This window comes from Struthio camelus, chromosome 23 (assembly GCF_040807025.1).
Source record: "Struthio camelus isolate bStrCam1 chromosome 23, bStrCam1.hap1, whole genome shotgun sequence".
Classification (NCBI taxonomy): domain Eukaryota; kingdom Metazoa; phylum Chordata; class Aves; order Struthioniformes; family Struthionidae; genus Struthio; species Struthio camelus.
The window spans coordinates 8,178,573-8,197,064 of NC_090964.1; the positions used below are offsets into that span (position 1 = coordinate 8,178,573).

At 53.7% G+C, this 18,492-nt stretch overlaps 1 protein-coding gene across 14 annotated transcripts in view; it reads right to left on the minus strand.

Annotated features, from left to right (window-relative positions):
• MACF1 (microtubule actin crosslinking factor 1) overlaps positions 1–18,492 on the minus strand; it is a 160,091-nt gene that overhangs the window by 27,117 nt on the left and 114,482 nt on the right. For 6 of the 14 annotated variants that reach the window (XM_068917708.1, XM_068917696.1, XM_068917700.1 and 3 more), the window contains 13 exons: positions 12,439–12,600; positions 12,076–12,246; positions 11,092–11,258; positions 9,423–9,582; positions 8,643–8,969; positions 7,903–7,987; positions 6,709–6,950; positions 6,041–6,247; positions 4,433–4,552; positions 2,630–2,737; positions 2,048–2,266; positions 1,238–1,441; positions 362–370 (listed from right to left, as the gene is read on the minus strand). In XM_068917708.1, the coding sequence (XP_068773809.1) occupies positions 362–370; positions 1,238–1,441; positions 2,048–2,266; positions 2,630–2,737; positions 4,433–4,552; positions 6,041–6,247; positions 6,709–6,950; positions 7,903–7,987; positions 8,643–8,969; positions 9,423–9,582; positions 11,092–11,258; positions 12,076–12,246; positions 12,439–12,600 (2,181 nt within the window). The remainder of the gene's footprint in view (positions 1–361; positions 371–1,237; positions 1,442–2,047; positions 2,267–2,629; positions 2,738–4,432; positions 4,553–6,040; positions 6,248–6,708; positions 6,951–7,902; positions 7,988–8,642; positions 8,970–9,422; positions 9,583–11,091; positions 11,259–12,075; positions 12,247–12,438; positions 12,601–18,492) is intronic. The other 8 variants (XM_068917701.1, XM_068917698.1, XM_068917697.1 and 5 more) reach the window with 2 other exon arrangements.

Sequence of the window (18,492 nt, forward strand, 5' to 3'; positions counted from 1 at the left end):
CAGAGGTGAAATAGGCTCCCGATGCAAAGTTGATCATGGGCACGCTGGCTTCACCAACACGCAGAAGCAAACCGGCAAGTTCGGCTAGAGCAGAAAACTCTGTGCATCAGTGTAAACCCCTTTAACGGCAAAACCTCGGCTTTGCACTAAGCGCTCGCAGCGGAAGCTGGCCACGGCTGAAACCACGCACGGCGACGCGACGCGAGCCAGCTCAGAGCCGTGATTTCAGGGCCTCAGAGTTAATTCTTTAAGCCCGTTCCGCTGAGCTGTGCACGGACCAAAAATAAAAATCCGGGTATAAAACAGAATTGTTTCAGCCAAAGAGAGAGCGTAAATGAACGTCGATCGTGGCGAGGCTTACCTCCGTGATCTGCAATGGTGGGGCGCAGTCAACACAACAATGAAATGGGACCATGTGGGGAAGACGGGAACAGGCAGCGACACACAAAGATAACACATCCCACAATGTGAGTGAGAGATGAGACGGGAGGGGTGTGTGGGGGGGAAAAACTCGGAGTTAATACAAGTGCAAACCCAGAGAAGTGACTAAACAATACAGGAATAAATAAAAAATAAAATAAAATAAAACAAAACAAACACCCAGACGTGACAAAAAACAACTGTGCTACGGTAACACCGGGTGAAATGAAACATTACTATAAATTACACATCCTGAGCACGCGTGACAAACTCTTTACCCCCTTTCTGAACTTTAAGATCTACAATCTCTGCCCATCTTTTCATCTCTCTCTCCCTGCAATCCCAGCTTTTGCAGGTGTCCTCTACACATGCCTGGGCCCCGGAGACGACAGTTAACTCTCCAACAAAAATGATGCTGCGCTACACTGCCTATCCAGTAGTGCTTTACTTATCAGAAATGAAACTTATCTCTCCAGGCTCTTCAAAGAGGCTCTCCGGGCCCTTCCAACTTGGGTGGATGCCAAAACAGCCCCTTTGAATGAGCATCGTTATTGAGGTTGTAAAAATTTATTACTCTATTTAGTACATCAAGATGCAATTGCTTCTTCCCTCCTGAAGCCAGTGCCGAGTGGCGGGGAGCTCTGCCTTGCAGTCGGCTGACAGCTCCCTGGAAGGTGCTCGACTGCATTGGGCCTTAAAACGGGTTTTAAAATCGTAAGCCTCAGTATAGAACGGCACTTGAAAGCACGTGGATTTCCCTGGGGGGCTGCAATAAACACTTAGCGTGCCGTGACTCCTTTGCACCCGCGACGCATACCTGAGTGGATTGCGAGACGGCTTCGTCGAGGGCGAGGGCCCGCTGGCACACCTCCTCTTTGATTTTGGCATACATGGCTTCCGCGGTTGCATATTTTTTCTGCACCATCTCCCCTTCCTCAGGGTTGAGGTCCCTGAGCTGCGGTCCGATTTTCAGCAGTTTGTCAATATGAGGCTTATGCTCAGCGATAGACTCTCTCAGTTGCTAGAGGATGGGCAGGGGGGGAAAAGAAAAGACAACTGTTTAGAAATCTATTGAAGGCCACTGCCTATTTATTTCGCACTCAAAGAGCAATTATTTCACCTGATAGTGAAAACTCACACCATGACCCAGCATGCATCAAGCACACGGTACTCAGTGCTTCCTAAGGCGGCCAGCGCTGCGCGTTACCGTCACTTCGCCCTGTGCAGGGGGCCTTCCCCAGGCAGCAATATTCCCCACCTGCCCCAAAGCCCAGGGGGATCATCCTGAGGAAAAATTACTTGGCATCTCTCTACCCTAAAAGCCCAATGCATTTTCCCCTGCCACAATCAGGCAAAAGTTCCAAAGACAGTCGGGCCCCCTCGGGTTTATCCTGTATTTTACTGTGAAGCCTTCCAACCCTTCTAGTGATTTTCTTCTAGTGACATGCTCGAGACACCACTGTATTATGTAAGTAGGATTGCCAAAAACAAGAGACCGGGAAAATCGGAAAAATTCATCAGAAAAAAGACCTATGCACAAGGCACACGTGACCTTGCAAGTGCTGTGCCTCCACAGCTGATTCCCTGATAGCCAGCGTAGGAGCTGCAGACTCAGCTATCTCCTTACCCTCATGTCCTCCTGCTGCTGCTTGAGCTGCTCGGGATCGATCGCTGGAGGGGGCAACTGTGAAATCAGGGCTTGCGTCTCTTCAATCCAAGGATTCAGCTCTTCGTAGGTCTCCCAGAACTGGTTCACCAAGACCTGAGCACGCTCTAAGCGAGCGTAGCGCTCCGAGTTGAGCTGGCTAACGGCTTCGTATTGCTGCACCAGGGACTCCGTTTTCTCCTAAAAGGAACAGGAGGAGACTTAGTGACGGACGCAAAAGGGCACGGTAAAAGTGCCAGCTACCTGCTGTGAGCTGGAAAAGCAGAAGATGCATTTGGTGGTGCTCCATGTGCATTAGCTGTAATTCCAATTAAAGTAGCTTAAGAAATCGCCACTGTCCCTCCCCTCCATAAACATTGCAATAAAAATACTGCCATAAAAGAGAGTAATAAATGTAAAGAGATTTCTGCTAAGTGTCACTGGTGGGAATTTAGTACTAAAGATGGAGTAATTTTAAACTCCTTTAGACAGAGCAAGAGCTGAGCATCCGCCCTTCTTCCCTCCGCTCTCCTTGGTTCCCCTGGAGAGCAGAGTATGTCTTACCTGGAGAACAGCTTTCTGCTCTTCCCCACATGTCCCAAAGATCTCATTGCGCTGGCTGAACAGTTCATCCATCGAGTCTTTGTGCCGAATAATGTCAATGGAAAAAGCCTGGAGAAAGGAAATGTCCAAAGAAAGGAAAGAAGTCAGAAAAAACGACAACCTTTCCCTCTCCGGCCCTTCGAATGCGCCCTCCTCCTGCCTTCTCCCTGTCGCCACGGGGAGCAGACCTCAGGAATCCTGCCAAAACTCAGCACAACAGAGATCACGTACAGCTCAGCCCAAGTGTCCCATGGCACACTGAAAATCTGGCTGCCATAGCAGATTACTGAGTTTTTGGCCTCATTACTCATGTATTTTAACCTCTCTCTTTCAAAGGCCCAAAAAAGGCACTTGAAATCAGAAATCAAGTCAGGCTCAGAACAACTTCCCCCACCCAGGTCATTCCTCCTGTCCATCTGAAACCTTGAGTATCTTGCATGCGGCCTCCTCCACAGAAATGCCAAGCAGCAGTAAATCTAACAAAAAATAGACTGTTGTGCCTCACTGTACAATATAAAGCCAAGGTTTGCTGTGCAAGTCCCTCCCGCAGGTCTTCCTGCCTCAGCTTCCTCTCCTGCAAAGGAACAGCTCCAAGACCTATTTGTAGGAGATCAGTTTGGTGAATATTTTAAACCCCTGAGACCGTGCTCTCCAGAACCACATCTACCAATAACTTTGCCGCCCCCAAAGGCCCCGTGATTAACGGTATCCATAAGCAGCAGGAAGTCAAGTTGAGCTCAATTTAACTTAATGTTCGACGGTTCAGTCCCTCTCCATTATAACAATGATTTTTTTTTTTAAATGCACAAAATCCAATAAGCATGTATGTTGCTCTGATTGCCAAGTCTGGTAAAGGGAGAAAAGAGCTGTTTATTTAAAGGGCACGTTCTTTCAGGCATGATCTCATCTCAGAGATATAAAAAACCAGCTTCTCTTTGTTCCAAGTCTGGCTGCCATGAGGGAAACAAGAGTCTCCCACTGGAGGGAACAATGAATAAAAAAACAAATGTAAAAGTACCTTCATTAATCAATACATTTGTTTCGCTAAACTCTTCCTGCTGCCAGCTCCTGCAAGGCTCAGGTAGAGCTGCTAAAATGGTCACAGCGAAAGCCTTAACAAGGGGCATATGTCTCAAGAGGAGTCCAGGCAAGAGCAACGATCCAGCCCTAAACAACTATGCGCTAGGGACAGCTTCGAGGGGCCCACGGCGCGGCCGGAATTCATCCAAAGGCTGTGCACATTCAGCTCAGTCAATATTTCTAACTCGTGCACAGTTCATCTGGCAACCTGAAAATCTGAAGGCTTTTTCTGTTAGAGGCCCAACACTTCATTTGCCTAAGTCCTCCCTCTCCCTCTCCCTCCATTTTTCCTTTTCCTTATTACCAAGGCCAAGAGTTGCATCTCTCACCGTACTCCGGGCTCAGCTACACCAAGCTGCGCTGAGCTGCACCTGCCAGACCCCAGCCATTCCCCCATCCCACTCTCGTCCTTGTCCGTGAACTGCCTTGAACATGCACATCTGCACTTGTTCAGCTCTTCCCCCCAGTTTAATTAAAGCACTGAGCTATTTCCAGTGTTTCCTCTCTTGCACGGTCATGATTTGCTCTGCTCCTGCTGGTGAATCGTCATCTCCCTCTGCTGTTGCACCTGAACTAGGCGTTTCACTTCATTTGCCCCCGGCCCGGAGGAGCGATGCTGCTGCTTCCCAGAGCTCGCGGCCCGGCACGCAGCCGGGGTGGGAGCTGCACACATGCTGCACGTACCTTCTGCACCTGCAACTGAGCTGTCGTCTGGTCTTGCTCCAGACGAATCGGGCCTAGAGCCATCAACTTCCGTTTGGTCTCGGCAACCCAGGCTAGCTCTGCATCGGCAGCCTGCTCGTACTGGCGGACAGGGAGAGGAGATGGAGCGCAACAGGTTAGCGAGAGGCAGCACGGACGCAGCGGACACGCACGTGGCAAACAGGGCACCAGGCTGCCTGTGTGCCGCTGGGGACAGCATCCAGGCTGGCTGGTCCCGCTGGAAGAGGAGCACCAGCCTGCGCACAGAGCTGGGAGACGCACAGCAACGGGCAAAAGTGGCAACGAGACTCAGCAGGGTCTGGCCCGGCCCTCAGCAAGGACCTGAGAGCGAGGGGAGCCAGTGGGACACCGGCGGCAAGCGCTGGGCCCGGGCGCGTGGGAGGGTGCTGGTGGGACAGGACGCTGGTGCTGACGCCTGCCACCGCATCTCACTCCCTGCACTGCATCTGAGGACAAACTGCCCAGATTTTTCTTTTATTCAACCTGAAGGTTTCTTGGTTTATCCTTTTTCCCCCAGCTGGGAACAGCTGCCCTTTTTTGTTTAACGCAGGCAGTAACGGTGACCCCGGCACAGCGACGGCCACGCGGCCCATGAGCTGCTCTGCTCCAGCTCTGTGCAGACTAAGGCAGAGACCTCGCTCTCTCTGACAGGGAAACAAGTGACAAATTACCTTTATGTTCTCGTCACAAACACTTAAAGCAACAGGACTTTTCTGCAAGATAAATGGAAGCCCTATATACCCTGACCCTGCACTCGAAAGGCCAACAGCAGAGCCGTTCAACATCTGAATACTCAGAGACAGCCCCAGCCTTAGACGAGTTTGCCAGTGCAGGCCACCGGCGCGTGGCTGAAAGTCCCCACACGTCGAGAAGAGCCGGGCAGTTGGCCACCCCATAGGAGGCTGCTCCTGCAGCTGGTTTCAAAGCGCGGAGCAGCACTGCAACACAGGCGTTTAGCAGAGCAGAGCACAGCGAAGCAACTGCCTTTCTCTACACCCTCTCTGTCCGTAGAGGAAGGGATGCCACTATTTTACATGCTAATTTTGCTTGCACACTCAGCTCTCTGAGTTGGCGTTCAAAGCTAACAAGGGTAGTTATTCATGGCAATCTGCAAACTCCAATCCATAAGGAATAAGTCTTTTTGAGAGGCCTGCTACCCTGGAACAAATCCTTGTGCTATCAGAACAGAAGTTTACGTTTCCAGGCCTGAAAGTCACCTGTCATCGGTTTTACACAAGCTACGTTACTAACGCAAGCACAAGCCAGCAGATGGGGAAAACCCAGCGCTGCCCCAAGAGACTCTGAATTATCTTTTCCAAATTGCATGCAACTGCATCGGTCAGAAACTAGCGCAGCGCTCTCAGCAATCCTATCACGCACTATTTGCGGGCCCATTCATCTCTGGGTGCCAGGGACGAGCTCTGGCATTCCCGTCAGGCACCGCTTTTCATTCCTCCCACTACAGTCACGCTGCTCGGACCGAGGCCGGGTGAGTCACTCGCTGCGTCTCTTCTGAGAAACCCTTCTGCAGGCTGCTGCAAAAAGAGGCGGCTGAGCTTATTAAATTACCTGTTGAGACCTCTGAATAGCAGCATCTATTTCTTCCACCCTCTGCTTGATGGTGTCGCTGACCAGCTTGTAGCGCTCGTTGGTGTCCGACACAAGTTTATCCAGCCCTTCGCGGGCTCGCCAGGGAACCAGCTCCAGGAGTGCTCGGCTCACCTCGTTCACGGTGTCCAGGACAAGCCTGTGCTCCATGACCTCCTTCTTCAGCTCCTGCGGGACACACACACAGATCGCTCACAGCACTGCACAGGTGACACCTAGCTACTGGGAGAAACGGGCAGGCCGGCAGCGGGCTTTCCAGCCGTTTTGTGTCCTTGCTCTTCTCATGCTCTGTGTTGGCACGAAATCTCCAACCAAGTTATTTGCCGCACGGCCCCAATGGCTAGGCTGTTTGCTAGGAGACGTGTAAACAGCCGAGGAGACAAAGGCGGAGGACAGCTTCACAAAGCATGCAGCAGCCAGCTGCTCGGCGCAGCCCGGGAGCGGTCGGCTCCCCAATTCCCAGTCCCCGTGATACATGCTCCAAGACTACGTATCTCACGCTCCTTCTCCTCCCCTCTCTAGTTCTTTCCCGTCGTCTCAGCGCAGGGAGCAAACCACCCCCCGCGACTCTCTTCCCACACAACTTCGACACCCCTGACGCTTGGGCATTGCTTTCCAACAGGTCTCACCTTTTGTCTCTGCTGAAATTGGGGTATCTGCTCGCCAGCAGGTGACTGTCCTCCGCTGGACATGAGCTCTTCCTCCACTTGGCTCATCCAGCTGTTCAGCTCCTCGTGTGTCGACTGAAACTTGGTGGCCAGCTGCCGAGCCTGCTCTAGTGTCCGGAGCGCCTTGGAGCTGGTAGCTGTGATGTCTGAATAGCGGGTCTTAATCCCATCCAGCTTCTCCTGGATTAGCAACACTTCTTCCCCTGTAAGACAGGGACACAGGGTAAATGCCCATCTAAAGGGTTTGCGGTGGGTTTTAAGCAACCACTTGCCCTGTGTTCCCATTTTAAATAGCTACTTTCAGTCTCACTTTTCATCTGCTCAATGCGACTAACAAACCTATTTTTACAGCCATGAAGCTACTCTTAGAGCTGACATTTTCCTACCAGCTAGTGTAATTTCCACCTCCTTCTTATAATAGAAAGGAAGCAAGCTGTGAAACCTTGCTTTGCAATAAGCCCTAAAGCCACCAGAACTCAGTTCTTAACTAATATGTCACAGCTCCAAGAAAAGGTCCAATTCACTCTCTGCTCCTATTTCTGAAAGGACAAGAAATCGCAAGCCAATTTGTTTGCAATTATTCTTCCTGCTATGTGGCTCCCACAAGGACAGAGGTCTGTACATCTGCTCAGGGCAGACCGCATCTGAAGGGAACGCATTGCCCCGACCTTCCTTCCCACTCATAAACATAAACTCACACCCACGTGGCAACGGCGACAACTGCTTAGCATGGGAAAGCAATATTAGGAAAGGGCTTGGCATATTTTTAACTTCTTTCCATGTGATTTAGCAGCTGGACTCAAAGAGAAGATCCTACACCTCGTTACAGGGCTGCTCAGTGCTGAATATCACCAAGCGCTTCACGTAGATGGTGGGAATCCCAGCTCGGAAAGCTGGGGGTTGAGAGTCAGGATTTACCAAGCAGAAGGAGCGCACGCAGCTCAGCAAGCAGATCTGGATGCAGAGCAGCTACTTTGAGAAGGTCCAAAAGAAAATGAGATCAGGAGAAAAGGAGAACAGCCTCCTCTGAACAACTTGTCATTGCAGACCACGGACTTCCCGGCTAACACAAAGCACTGCACAAAGGCTAGCGCGTTTGCCAGAGCATGGGAGAGCCTGGACATCTGCCAGAATGCGTTTGGCTCTTCTTGTTACCTGTGGTTTGCTTTAGAAGAGCTTGCCCATTTCTAATGGCTTGGTCCACGTTCTTCTTTCTGTTCACAATTTCCTCGTTCAGAGCCTGGACAGAAAGAACAAACTGCAGTTATCCTTCTGCAAGCAGGTCCCTGAGTCCTGCAGGCTGCTCAGTGCAGGACAGAGGCCGATGTTAAGGAGAGCATTAATTGCTCTTTATCTAACATAGGAAGGTGGACAACAGATCAGATACGAGTCCATCCAGCCTTCTCCTGCTATGGGACGTACGGCACCCAAAGGTGCAAAACGTAGAGCAAAACCATCCCAAATCTTCATGTAACGCTGAAAAATTTAGTCTTGTATTACATATAACCACGCTCTTAACAAGGTTTACATGGCCCTAACAGAAGAGAAACAGACTGCTTCTTCGGTGGCCAGCCTAGCTCAGAAAACCCCACCGGGCTCTTCAAATTCACATTCTTGGAAACAGCATCCAGCCTTCTAAAGACAAACGGTGGCCAAGCACGCTCAGACACTGCTCACAAAGCAAATGAGTCTCTTAAAGTTTCCGCTCCCCCCGGGAAACCCATTCTGGGGCTGCAGTTACTGTTTTTAACACATGAAATCTCTTTATACCTCTCCAAGCCTCGGAAAGGCAAAGCTTGTTCCACTGCCGGTTAAAATTAACAACACACCAGAAACATAAAAGAGATAAATGCAACAAAATCAACAACATAAATATGGAAGAAAACGGAAAATACCAGCTGGTCAGCATGCTGCTTCTGCAGGACGTCCCGTTTGTAATCCTTTACGGATACCGAGCCGAGCTTGTCCTCGACCTCAGCCAGCCAGTTGAGCACTTCCACCTCCTCCTCCCCAAAGAGCCTAGCATTAGACAGCGCTTGCTCGAGCAGCGCTGCCTTGCGGCAGCACCGGTCGCGGATCTCGCCGTAGCGGCCCTGCAGAGAGTCTAGCTTCTCTGCCAGCAGCCTCTGCTCCGCAGCGCAGCTCAGGGAGGAGAGGCACTGCCCGACACTGACCGCCTGATTCACCTCAGCCGCGTGGCTCTCTATCTCTTCCTCTAGAGCCTGAAAGCCAGGAGGACAAAATGGACAACAGAAACAAAAATGAGTGGAAAAAAAATGAGATGGAAAAATAATAAGGGGAAAACAGAAACAATGAATGCAACTGAACTGGAGAAAGGAGATGAAACCCACCCGTGAATGGGCAAAATGTATTACAAAAAGGTTTACAACAAACAAAAACAGGAATGGCTTTTCTATCCAGAACCACATACATTTGTTGCGAGGTGCAAGGACATCAGTTAAATACCTTGTATCATTGCTAAGAGCAAAGAGTGGGTTAGAGTTTGCAGCCTTTTCCTTCTTTAACGCAGCCTAGATATCTGTCTTGGTGGTGATCAGGGAAGTTAAACTTGCTCATGCCAAAAACCACCTCACCATGGCAGAAACATCCATCTAGGAGAGACCTGACACCGACCACCTCCATCAGCAGCTCTCGGTTCGCGCGCGGGGCCCTACCTTGTGGCGACTGATCTGCTGCTGGATTTTGGCAGTCTGGGTGCCAATGGGCTCGGAATTGGCCAGCTTCTTCTCCGTCACTGACAGCCAGTCTGAAATAGGCTCCGTGGTTTCGTGGAATTGCTTAGCCAGAACCAAGATGTCTTCCAGCTGTTTCTGCCTAAATTGGGAGCATAAGAAAACAGCTAAGGAACAGCTCCCCTTTTGGAGCCTGGAAAGGGAAGCAGCTTAAGCTGAAACACCACCCCACTGCCAGTACGGCTTGGCACAAGAAAGTGGCTTGTGGGCTTTGACAGAACCAGAAGCCAGAGCGGAAATACCGTAGAAACCAAAGCAATAGAAAGAGGGAACAGAAGCGCCTCTGTTCAGTGCAAGGTGAGACACCTTGTCAGGCAAGCTGCAGATCCAAACACAAAAAGCAGCATGGAGAAACTGCAGCATAAGCTTTTTTCTGCAGCTGTTCCTTTAGGGTCCAGTTCGGCTCCCAGTGAAGGCAGCAGAAAGGCTCCCTTTGTGCTGCTTTTCTTTCGTTAACATCATTCTCTTAGAGATCCTCCAACACAGTCAGCTGGTGGTGGGGCCCTCGGTGTTTCAGAGCTGCTGAGCTTCTGCTCAAAGACACCTGGGCCCCGGTGCACGGGCTAGATGGACAGCCCATCTCCTCTACAACCATTCAAAGCATTGAGAAGTCAAACCTGGCCCTCACAAGTAACTCCTAACCCAACGCCTTAGCTTATGTAGCAACAAGCGACTTGTAAATGAGATTCAGGCAGCAGAAAGGTGTCAACAGGATGTTCCCACTAAAGCTAAATGTTAAAAGCTTAAAGGAATAAAAATAACATCCACCCCCTGAAGGGAATTTGTTTAATTTGAGCTCTTCCCTAGCATTGTAAACCACTGCTATCTGCTTCACCTCCCAAAGCAGGCTTTGATTTCTCATGTTTTCCAGCTGTTGTTTCCAGGATGTATCTGCAAAGAAATCTCCGCACGCTTTCCACGTGTTGTTATCCCACGATCACAGAGCAGCCAGCAGGACTGACCAGTGAGTTAACACCTGCAGCAAACCAAACGGCTGACGCTGGCAGGAACTATCTCAACAAGCTCTTGTTTGGCTGACCAGCGCATGCGAGCAACAAACACTACAGCTCCAGCGAGCCAGGCTCCAGCCTAGCCAGCACGCAAAACAAACACTAGAACAATAACAGCAACATTTTTGTCACAAACTCACTTTCCTCTCATAGACACAAATCATCAAGCTCTGTAAAACTTTGAGGCGCCACAAATTACCGGATAAGCTCTCCCCACAGTTGGTTTTGTCCACCATGGCAATGGAGCAGACCCTCTGAGGACTGCACAGCTCATGGTTGCCCGTTTGGGCCATCCAACCTGCCCACAAGGGATCCCGCCGGGAACGCAGAGGAACCACGGCAGAGCTGGGCACGTCTCGGCAACGGCAGCATGCATCCACGCTCTGACCTCAAACGTTCAGCCCAGAGTTCAGGAAAATCTATCAGCCCAGATTTCAGGAAAAAGCAGTGGGGTTTCTGAGAGATCAGCCAGGATGCAAACAGTGCAAGGGGTAAAACTGCGGCCAGCACCGACCAGGCACAGGGAAACCTCTCCTCCGTTAGAGCTGAGGGGCAACGAGGTCTCTTTGCCCAGCTCTTACCTGCCAGCCGCCCTGCTGAGCAGTCCTGCCCATCTATTTTCGAGGCTCTCCAGCTGGCAGACGATCTTCTCCCTGTCTGCCGGCTCGGCTGACTGTGCTATCCTCCCACCCTCGGCTTGAATCATCTCCACTGTGGCTTTGCGATCATCCAGAAGTCGCTGGAGCAGCTTTAATAGCAGCAGGAGAACAAAGGAGGATAACAGTTATCGAACTGAGTCAGCAGAACTACTTCCTTCCCTCAAAGATACCAAACTTTAAGTGCGTCTGAAAAGCATCGATAAGCACCGAGATGAGTTGATCGAGTGGGATACCCACACCATCTTCCTCCTCCACCATCGAAACCAGCTCAAAAGAGATTCAGAGCACTTCTGGTTCCAGAGAAGCTTTAAGAGGCTTCCCCATCACCCCCTCAAAATCTATCAAGATCAAATTGGTCTTTCACTTTAAATTTCCTCTTCAAAGTCTCAATATGTCAGAGCAAGCCTTTTTAAAGATTCATTTTAAAAATGTTTTACTGTGGCGATACTTGAACTTTCATCTGCATGTTCGTAAGAGCAGGCTCTGACCCAGGTTTGTTATATCTATAAACACCAGTGTGTGCTGGGTCAGTTCTTACAGTTTGTATACTCATTTTGTCCAAATACCCAAACTGGTAACTAACACCAGCTTGCTCCTGACATAACAGAATTATCAGCACAAACAGAACCAAGTCTAGGACTGGGAAAACACAGGCAACTAGCAAAACCAGCAGCAAACTTCAAGAGGCAGCGTGACAATAATGCTGTGGAGATGGTTGGTTTGGGCAAAGCAGCTGGCTGTTTGCAGCGCTAGCATATGGGGAACCTGTAGGACAGCCACTGTGAAAGGAAGAGGCTTGCGGACATCCCAGCTACGCCTCATCTGTTACCGCTGGGCCAAATTACTGCCTGGCTATCCAGAGCCCCTGCTCCAAGGTACCCAGCCAGTTGTCCCATGCTTGCTTACCTTCTGCTCCTGGATCTGGGCTTTCACCACCTTGTACTCAGCGGAGGGAGGTTTCTGGTTGGAGATGAGCTCCTCCGTGTCTGCCAGCCAGCTCAGTAAGGGCTCCAAGGCGTCCTGAAACTTCCCACAGCGCAACAGGGCCTCCTGCAGCTGGGCAATCCTCTGAGCCACCTACACAGCACAGAGCACCGTCAGGGTGGCGACGGGGCACAGCGATTTGGCATCTCCCTCCCACTCGGAGAGAGGTTTGGCAGCTCATCTGGGCTCGACTTCCTGGCAACGCCCCCCTTCTCCTACAGGACCCCAGCGAGCCTCCGTGGGCACCAGCGGGACCAGCAGCACCCCCTTCCCTGCAGCGCTCACCTTTTTGTTGAGGGTGTTCCAGCGAGTGTTGATTTCCTCCACGTCATGTTCCAGCCCTTGGACGTCGCAGTTTTTGCCAGCGCTTTGGATGAGCCCTTGACCAACGCCATTCACTTGCTGCAGTTTCAGCTGAAGAGGATCCACTTGCTCCTTCTGGAACATCTGGGTAAGAGAAGGGTGGGAGAGAAAACCACATCCATAATTTGCAGGCTGCTCTACAATGCCCTGGCTCCATCATTCAACGGACACGTAAGGCTTTCTTCTCAAGAGAAGAGGCAGTATCTACTGCTTCTTTGGCCGCGCTGATTTTATTGAACCGAGTTGCATAAGTTTGTTTAAGCGCCTGCCTTGCCTTGACCCAGTAACACGAACGTTGCAGGCGTTTCCTGGCGCAGAGCACAGCTGGGGACCTCCAGGCAGCCATCTCTGCTTTCAAAGGGGTAAAACCCCTTTTTCAAAGCATCAGTTCCAGGAGCGAGGTGGAGAGAGCAAAGCGCTGCAGAGGTTAGAGCACTGGCTGCGGTCAGCCAGCAGGTTTGGAAATAACGTTCCTGGGGAAAAACCCAAGTGATCCTCACAGGGATGCTGCTGAGAACCGAGACCTGACATCCACAAAAGTTGTGTTAACCGCTGAAATTACACACGCTGGGAACCGAGCTGCATTTCGAAAGACAAAGGCAACAGGCAACTAACGTGCAAGTCATTTATCGCGCCACATACTTGGCACAATCCTGCCTGGGAATCCGGTGGGGAAAAAGCTTTTAACAACAAAAAGATTTGACAGGCAAGGGGGAGGAGAGCGAACGAAGCTCACCATTGTAAAGACAGAGAGCAGGGAAAATCCTGTTTCCACGAAGGAGATAAGTGCTCTTTATCAAAGCTCCAAATCTGCTGTAATTACCAGCCGAGGAGGCCGACCCCGGCAGCCCGGGCTCATTTCCGTGCTGCCCCAGCGGGGTTGCCCGGGCCCGGCCGTGCCGGAGCCCAGGCGCCCGCTCGCCCCGCTCCGGGGAGGCAGCTTTCGACTTGGCCAGAACGAACAACGCCATCCCCAAAAAAGGGAGTGGATTCGTTCATTGTTTATTCTGGGACCTTGGACTACGAGCTAATACAGAGCACAGGTCAGGCTGCAACGAACGCTGCAAAGGATTATAGCGTGCTTCCCTATTGCAACACTTTCTGTCGGAAAGCAGGGGGGACTGAATTCAGGCGGCCGCCTGCCCTCTTCCTCAAACACGCCTCCTCCTTCAGTGTCCAAGAGTATAAGGACACGGGCAATATCTAAAAAATCCATCTCAAATACAGAACACAAAGTGCAAACCCTCTCCCAGCAAAGCGATGGATTATGGACTGCACAGATCTCTGCACCAGATAAATGCTTTTATCTCCGAAGGAGTACAAAGCAAGCAGAACCCCCCAAACAAACATCCCTCCACCTCTGCCTGAGAAAGACGGACTGCCTTGACTTTCTTTGCCTTGTTTTCACAGAAAAATGGATTTCTCCCTGCTGGAGCTCAGCAACTCGAGAGCAGCAAGGTATCACTCCAAAGGGTGTGGTAGAAGACATTGTCCAGAGCTGTTTGCTCAGGGAGAATTATGCTATGATCGTAAGAGGTAAACGGTGACATGAAATCACCAATTCCCCAGACGCTTCTCCTGTTACCGCTTGTGCATGGAGCTGGCTGCTGGCAGCAGCCAAACCCACAAACGGCCCAGGCTGATAAGCCTGGCGCGCAAATGTTTGACTACGGCACGGTGCTAGCTTCTCCCACGCGTGGTCCTAGCCCTCGGTGCAAGCCTTGACTTCGCTAAAACAAACTGCAGGGCTTCACAACCGTCGGGCAGGGGGAGAAGCCAAGCTGAAAGCTGCAATATCAGATGACAGATACCTGCAATACACGAGTAAGTACAACCCCAGAGCAACCCAAGAGCGTTGCACCAGGATCATTAAAAAGATAATCGCACGCGCTAACGTCCTGAAGAGCGGCTATGTTTAACATGCTTGTTTTTCTTTGCTCGTAAAAGATTCCAACGATTCAGTTCATTAACCTCGCTGTGACTCAGCGACAAAGCAAATATTTAGCGTACAACCTCCGTCGCACACGAAAACGTGAAGGCGGCTGGAAAGCCCGGGCAGAGCCAAGCGGCCGGACAGACATCTCGAGGGGCAGGAGCACATCTGCCGCGCGGCACCTCCTGCTCGCGCCGGAGATGGCTGGCCCGAGCCCCGCGGCGTGCCGCGCGCCGCTTCGCTCATCTCCCGGGCGACTGCAGCCCGTCATCTCCCCGCGCGCTTAACCCCGGCGGCGCCGGGCCGGGCCGGGCGAACCGGCGCGCTAGCGGCGCCCTTGGGCGAGCCGAGCCGCTTCCCCGGTGCGCGCCTCCACCTGCCAACGCGGCACGGCGTTGAAGCGACGGCAGGCGCCGGGGTTAACGCCGACGCGCCGAGAGGCTTCGCGTGACGGACTAAAGGAAGCTAAAGACGCGTCGTCTGGAATTTGCTGCTTCGACTTCCCGCCTCTTTTTTCCTTCTTAATTCCCAGCCCGGGGACGCCCGGGGCCGGAGCCAGGTGCAAACGCGCTGCCGCCTCCGGCGGGCGCCCGCGGCGTTGGGAAACGGGCGGCGCGGCCCAAACGATGTCTAACGGCTGCTGGAGCGGGGCTTTCTGGGCTGACTTCTCGGGTCGCCTCGGCAGCGTTTTTCTTTAACCCGGAGGGCAGTAAATCAGCAGCGCGCGGCCCCGGGACCCTCCCGTCCCACGCGCCAGCCCGCCGCCAGGCTGCGCGGGGCGAAAGCCGCGAGCCAAGGGGCTGCACAGTAAACCCCAAAGCGCCAGGAAGAAGGGGACCCCTTTTCCGGGGCGCTTCAGAGCCGCGTCGCCTTACCGCCCGCTTTGAACAGCCGACGGGGAAGCGCCCGCTGCCGTCCCTCCGCTCGCCCGACAGGACGCAGCCTCCCGCCGCGTTCCCGGTGACTACCCAGCCAGACCCTGGCAAGAAAACCTTTCCGAAGAAATCCGTAATTTACGCCTGAGCGAACATAACGTTACGTGAAAAAGCCAAAAAAGAAAAAAAAAAGAAAAAAAAAGTTTAAGACAATAGTTTAGGTAAGCGAGCGGTCGTAACGTTTTGCCTCCCCGGCTGGCAAAACGGCGCAGCTCCCTCCAGAGCTTTTCCTTCGCCTGCCAAATTTGCACGGGACTTGGGAGGGGACGGGCGCCAGGGAGGGGGCTGCAGAGGCCGCCGCGAGCCCCGTCGGCGCGCCACCCCCCCTCCGTCACCAAATAAAGCGGTTTGGTGCCTGCAACGCTGCCCGCGGGCCACTGAGTAACAAATACCTCATTATCTGGAGCGAATCCATCTGTCGGGGCAGGAGGCCCTGGGGCAGCGAGCGCCGCGGCAGGAGGCTCCTTCGTGCCGGCCGCCGCCGCGGTGGCCTGGCTGGGGACCGGCGGGGACGCGTCGCGGTGGCCCGGGGCACGGCGGGTGCCCGGCACCGGGGCGGCTCCCGGCTCCGCGGGTCCCTCCGCGGTGCCAGGATCCTCCACGCCAGGCGCTCCGGGGATGCTGGCGCCGGGAGGGTCCGGCAGAGCTGGCGCTGCCTCGGGACGCTCGCGCGCGCCGGGCGGTTTGGCCGTGCCCTCCGACGCCGTTCCTGGCTTCCCCGCGGCCGGCGGTGCGGGGCTAATGAGGGGATCGTCCGACGCGGGCACCTGGACACCCGGCAAGTCGGCTGGCGGCGGCGGCGGCGCAGCGGCCGCGGGCTCGTCGGCAAACGGTGCCGGGGCTTCCAGAGGCTCTGCCACCACCACGGCGGCCGCATCGGCACCCGGTGGTGGGCACCAAGCACACGGCTCTTCGGCGTCTGCGGTGGCATCTCCGGTGGCTGGCGGTACCTCCGGAGCGCTGGGCTCCGGGACAGCCATATCCTCCCCAAAAACCAGCAGGCCAGCAGCCGGTGACGCACCACGGAGCCCTTCCCGGGTGTCCGGGATGGCCGAGGCCGTGCCGGGCGGCGGGCTCCCCGCTCCCGCCTCCTCCTCGCCGAAGGCCTCCGCGGAGCCGGGCACCACGTGCCGCGCGGGCGCCGGAGAGGGGGCCCGTCCGTACGTGGACGGCCCGTCCACCCATCTGTCCTCCCAGCCGCAGGCGAACAGCAAATCCAAGTCTCCCGGTTGCAAGACGCCCGCCTCCGGCACGGGGGTGGCCGGTGCCACCTCCTGAGCGAGGGCCGCGCTCGGGGGGGACCCCTCCGCGCAGGCAGCCCCAGCCAAAGCCAGGGCCTGACCCTGGGGAAGGGTCTCCGACGCAAGGTCCTCGGCAGACACGGCGTGCGTTAGCTGCACCTCGGAGCCCTCCTCCGACGCGGAACCGGCACGGAAAGCTGTCAGGGAACCGCAGCGACCTTCCAAACTTTCTGCTGGATGACTCTGGTCCCCAGATTCGTCGCTCTCTTTTTCCAAATCTGTGGCTTCATCCTCAGACATCAGCTCTGAGATGTCCCAGTTCGTGAGCTCAGTCCTTTCAGAGAGAAGCTGATCGATCTTCTCGGGGCTATCAGACACCTCTGTCCCCTCGACATCTTTCAGGAAAGAGCAGTCCTGGGGCGAGTCGAGCTCCTCGACCCTTGTGTCCGGCACTGATGGCCGGCAGGGCAGCGACTGAGCTGGAGACACACTCCCTGGACACATCTCCTCAAAGAGCAGTGCTATTGCACTGATGGTGACCAGCAAGTCCTGATTATTGTCATTTCCTAACGCAGAAACACCACAGTGAGAAATTGTACCCTCGAGGCCAGAAACCTGGCTCATGTCCGCCTCGGGAGATGCTGTCGCTACGCAAGGCACCAGGCCCACCGTGGCACAGGCATCCCATGGCTCTTGATCCACCAGCGGGCCATGGATGTCTTCCTCCGTTGAACTTGATAAACATTGGACTGACGCTGTCCCCGCTGCAACAACGAGGCTGGGAGAGATGGCTCCATCCGAGTCCGTCGGGGTGATGGCTGAGGTTTCCCTTTCCGAGTATGGCTCCGTAGCAGGCTCTACTGTACTCACCACCTGTGAGCTGTACGTGCCGTCAAAGTCCTCCAGGTCTGACACAACAGCAGAGTCGGAAGCACTGGCTTCAAAAGGAGCCAGATGCTCGCAAGCTTCGACTGCTGCCTCAGCAAGTTTTTCCGAGTCTGTCTGCAGGTCCGGCTCTTGTGACTCTATCATGGAGACCTGGACCTCCAGATCAAGGGAGATGGTTCCATCTCCCTCCTCTTCATTGAGGCACTGCTTCTCCAGCTCCAGGAACATCTGCACCGAGTCCGTGTCAGAGAACTGCTCTGGGACAAGGGGACTGGTGGAGCCCTCCGAATTTGGAGCAAAGTCCTCGGCTTCGCACTGCACTGCTACGTCTTCAGTGCTGCGCGCGCCCCCGGCGAGGGGGCAATCGGTATCCCCTGGGGCCATGGGCACTGCGAGCCCACAGGGGAGTGGTGGCCCAAGCGCCCCACTGCCGTGAGCCGTCTGCGGGACGGAGGCAGGAAGGTCCACTGTGGTGGTTAATTGTTCCCTTTCTTCCGAAGTATCTGCCAAGCAACAGTTCTTTTTCTCATCTGTCAACAGAACAGTCTTTCCTCTCTCTGACAGTGTCGCCTCCTCCCACTCCTCCATCATTACCCATCTCTCATCCTCCTCAAATCTCAGCTCCGACTCCGTTTTTTCTCTGAGATTGGAGGTGATGAGAATATTCAGTCCTGAATCCAGCAACTCCTCGCTTAGGCAAGGAGAGAGATTCACGTTTTCCACGGTACAGTCTGTTTCAGAGGCCTCCAGGGTCTCTTGGTGCCCATCGCTCAGGCTTCCCTTGATGAGATTTTTCCTTGTTCGTGGCCAGGTGGCACTCGGAAGCCTGCGACCCCTGGGGAAGTCCCTAACATTGATGTGGATATCTTCTGGATTCAGAAGGGGTTGGCACTCATCCTGCAAATAGTCACAGCAGTCCTCGTTTAAGTGTTTGGCCGTCAAAACTTCCGTGGTGCCGGCTGATTTGGAAACATGCTCC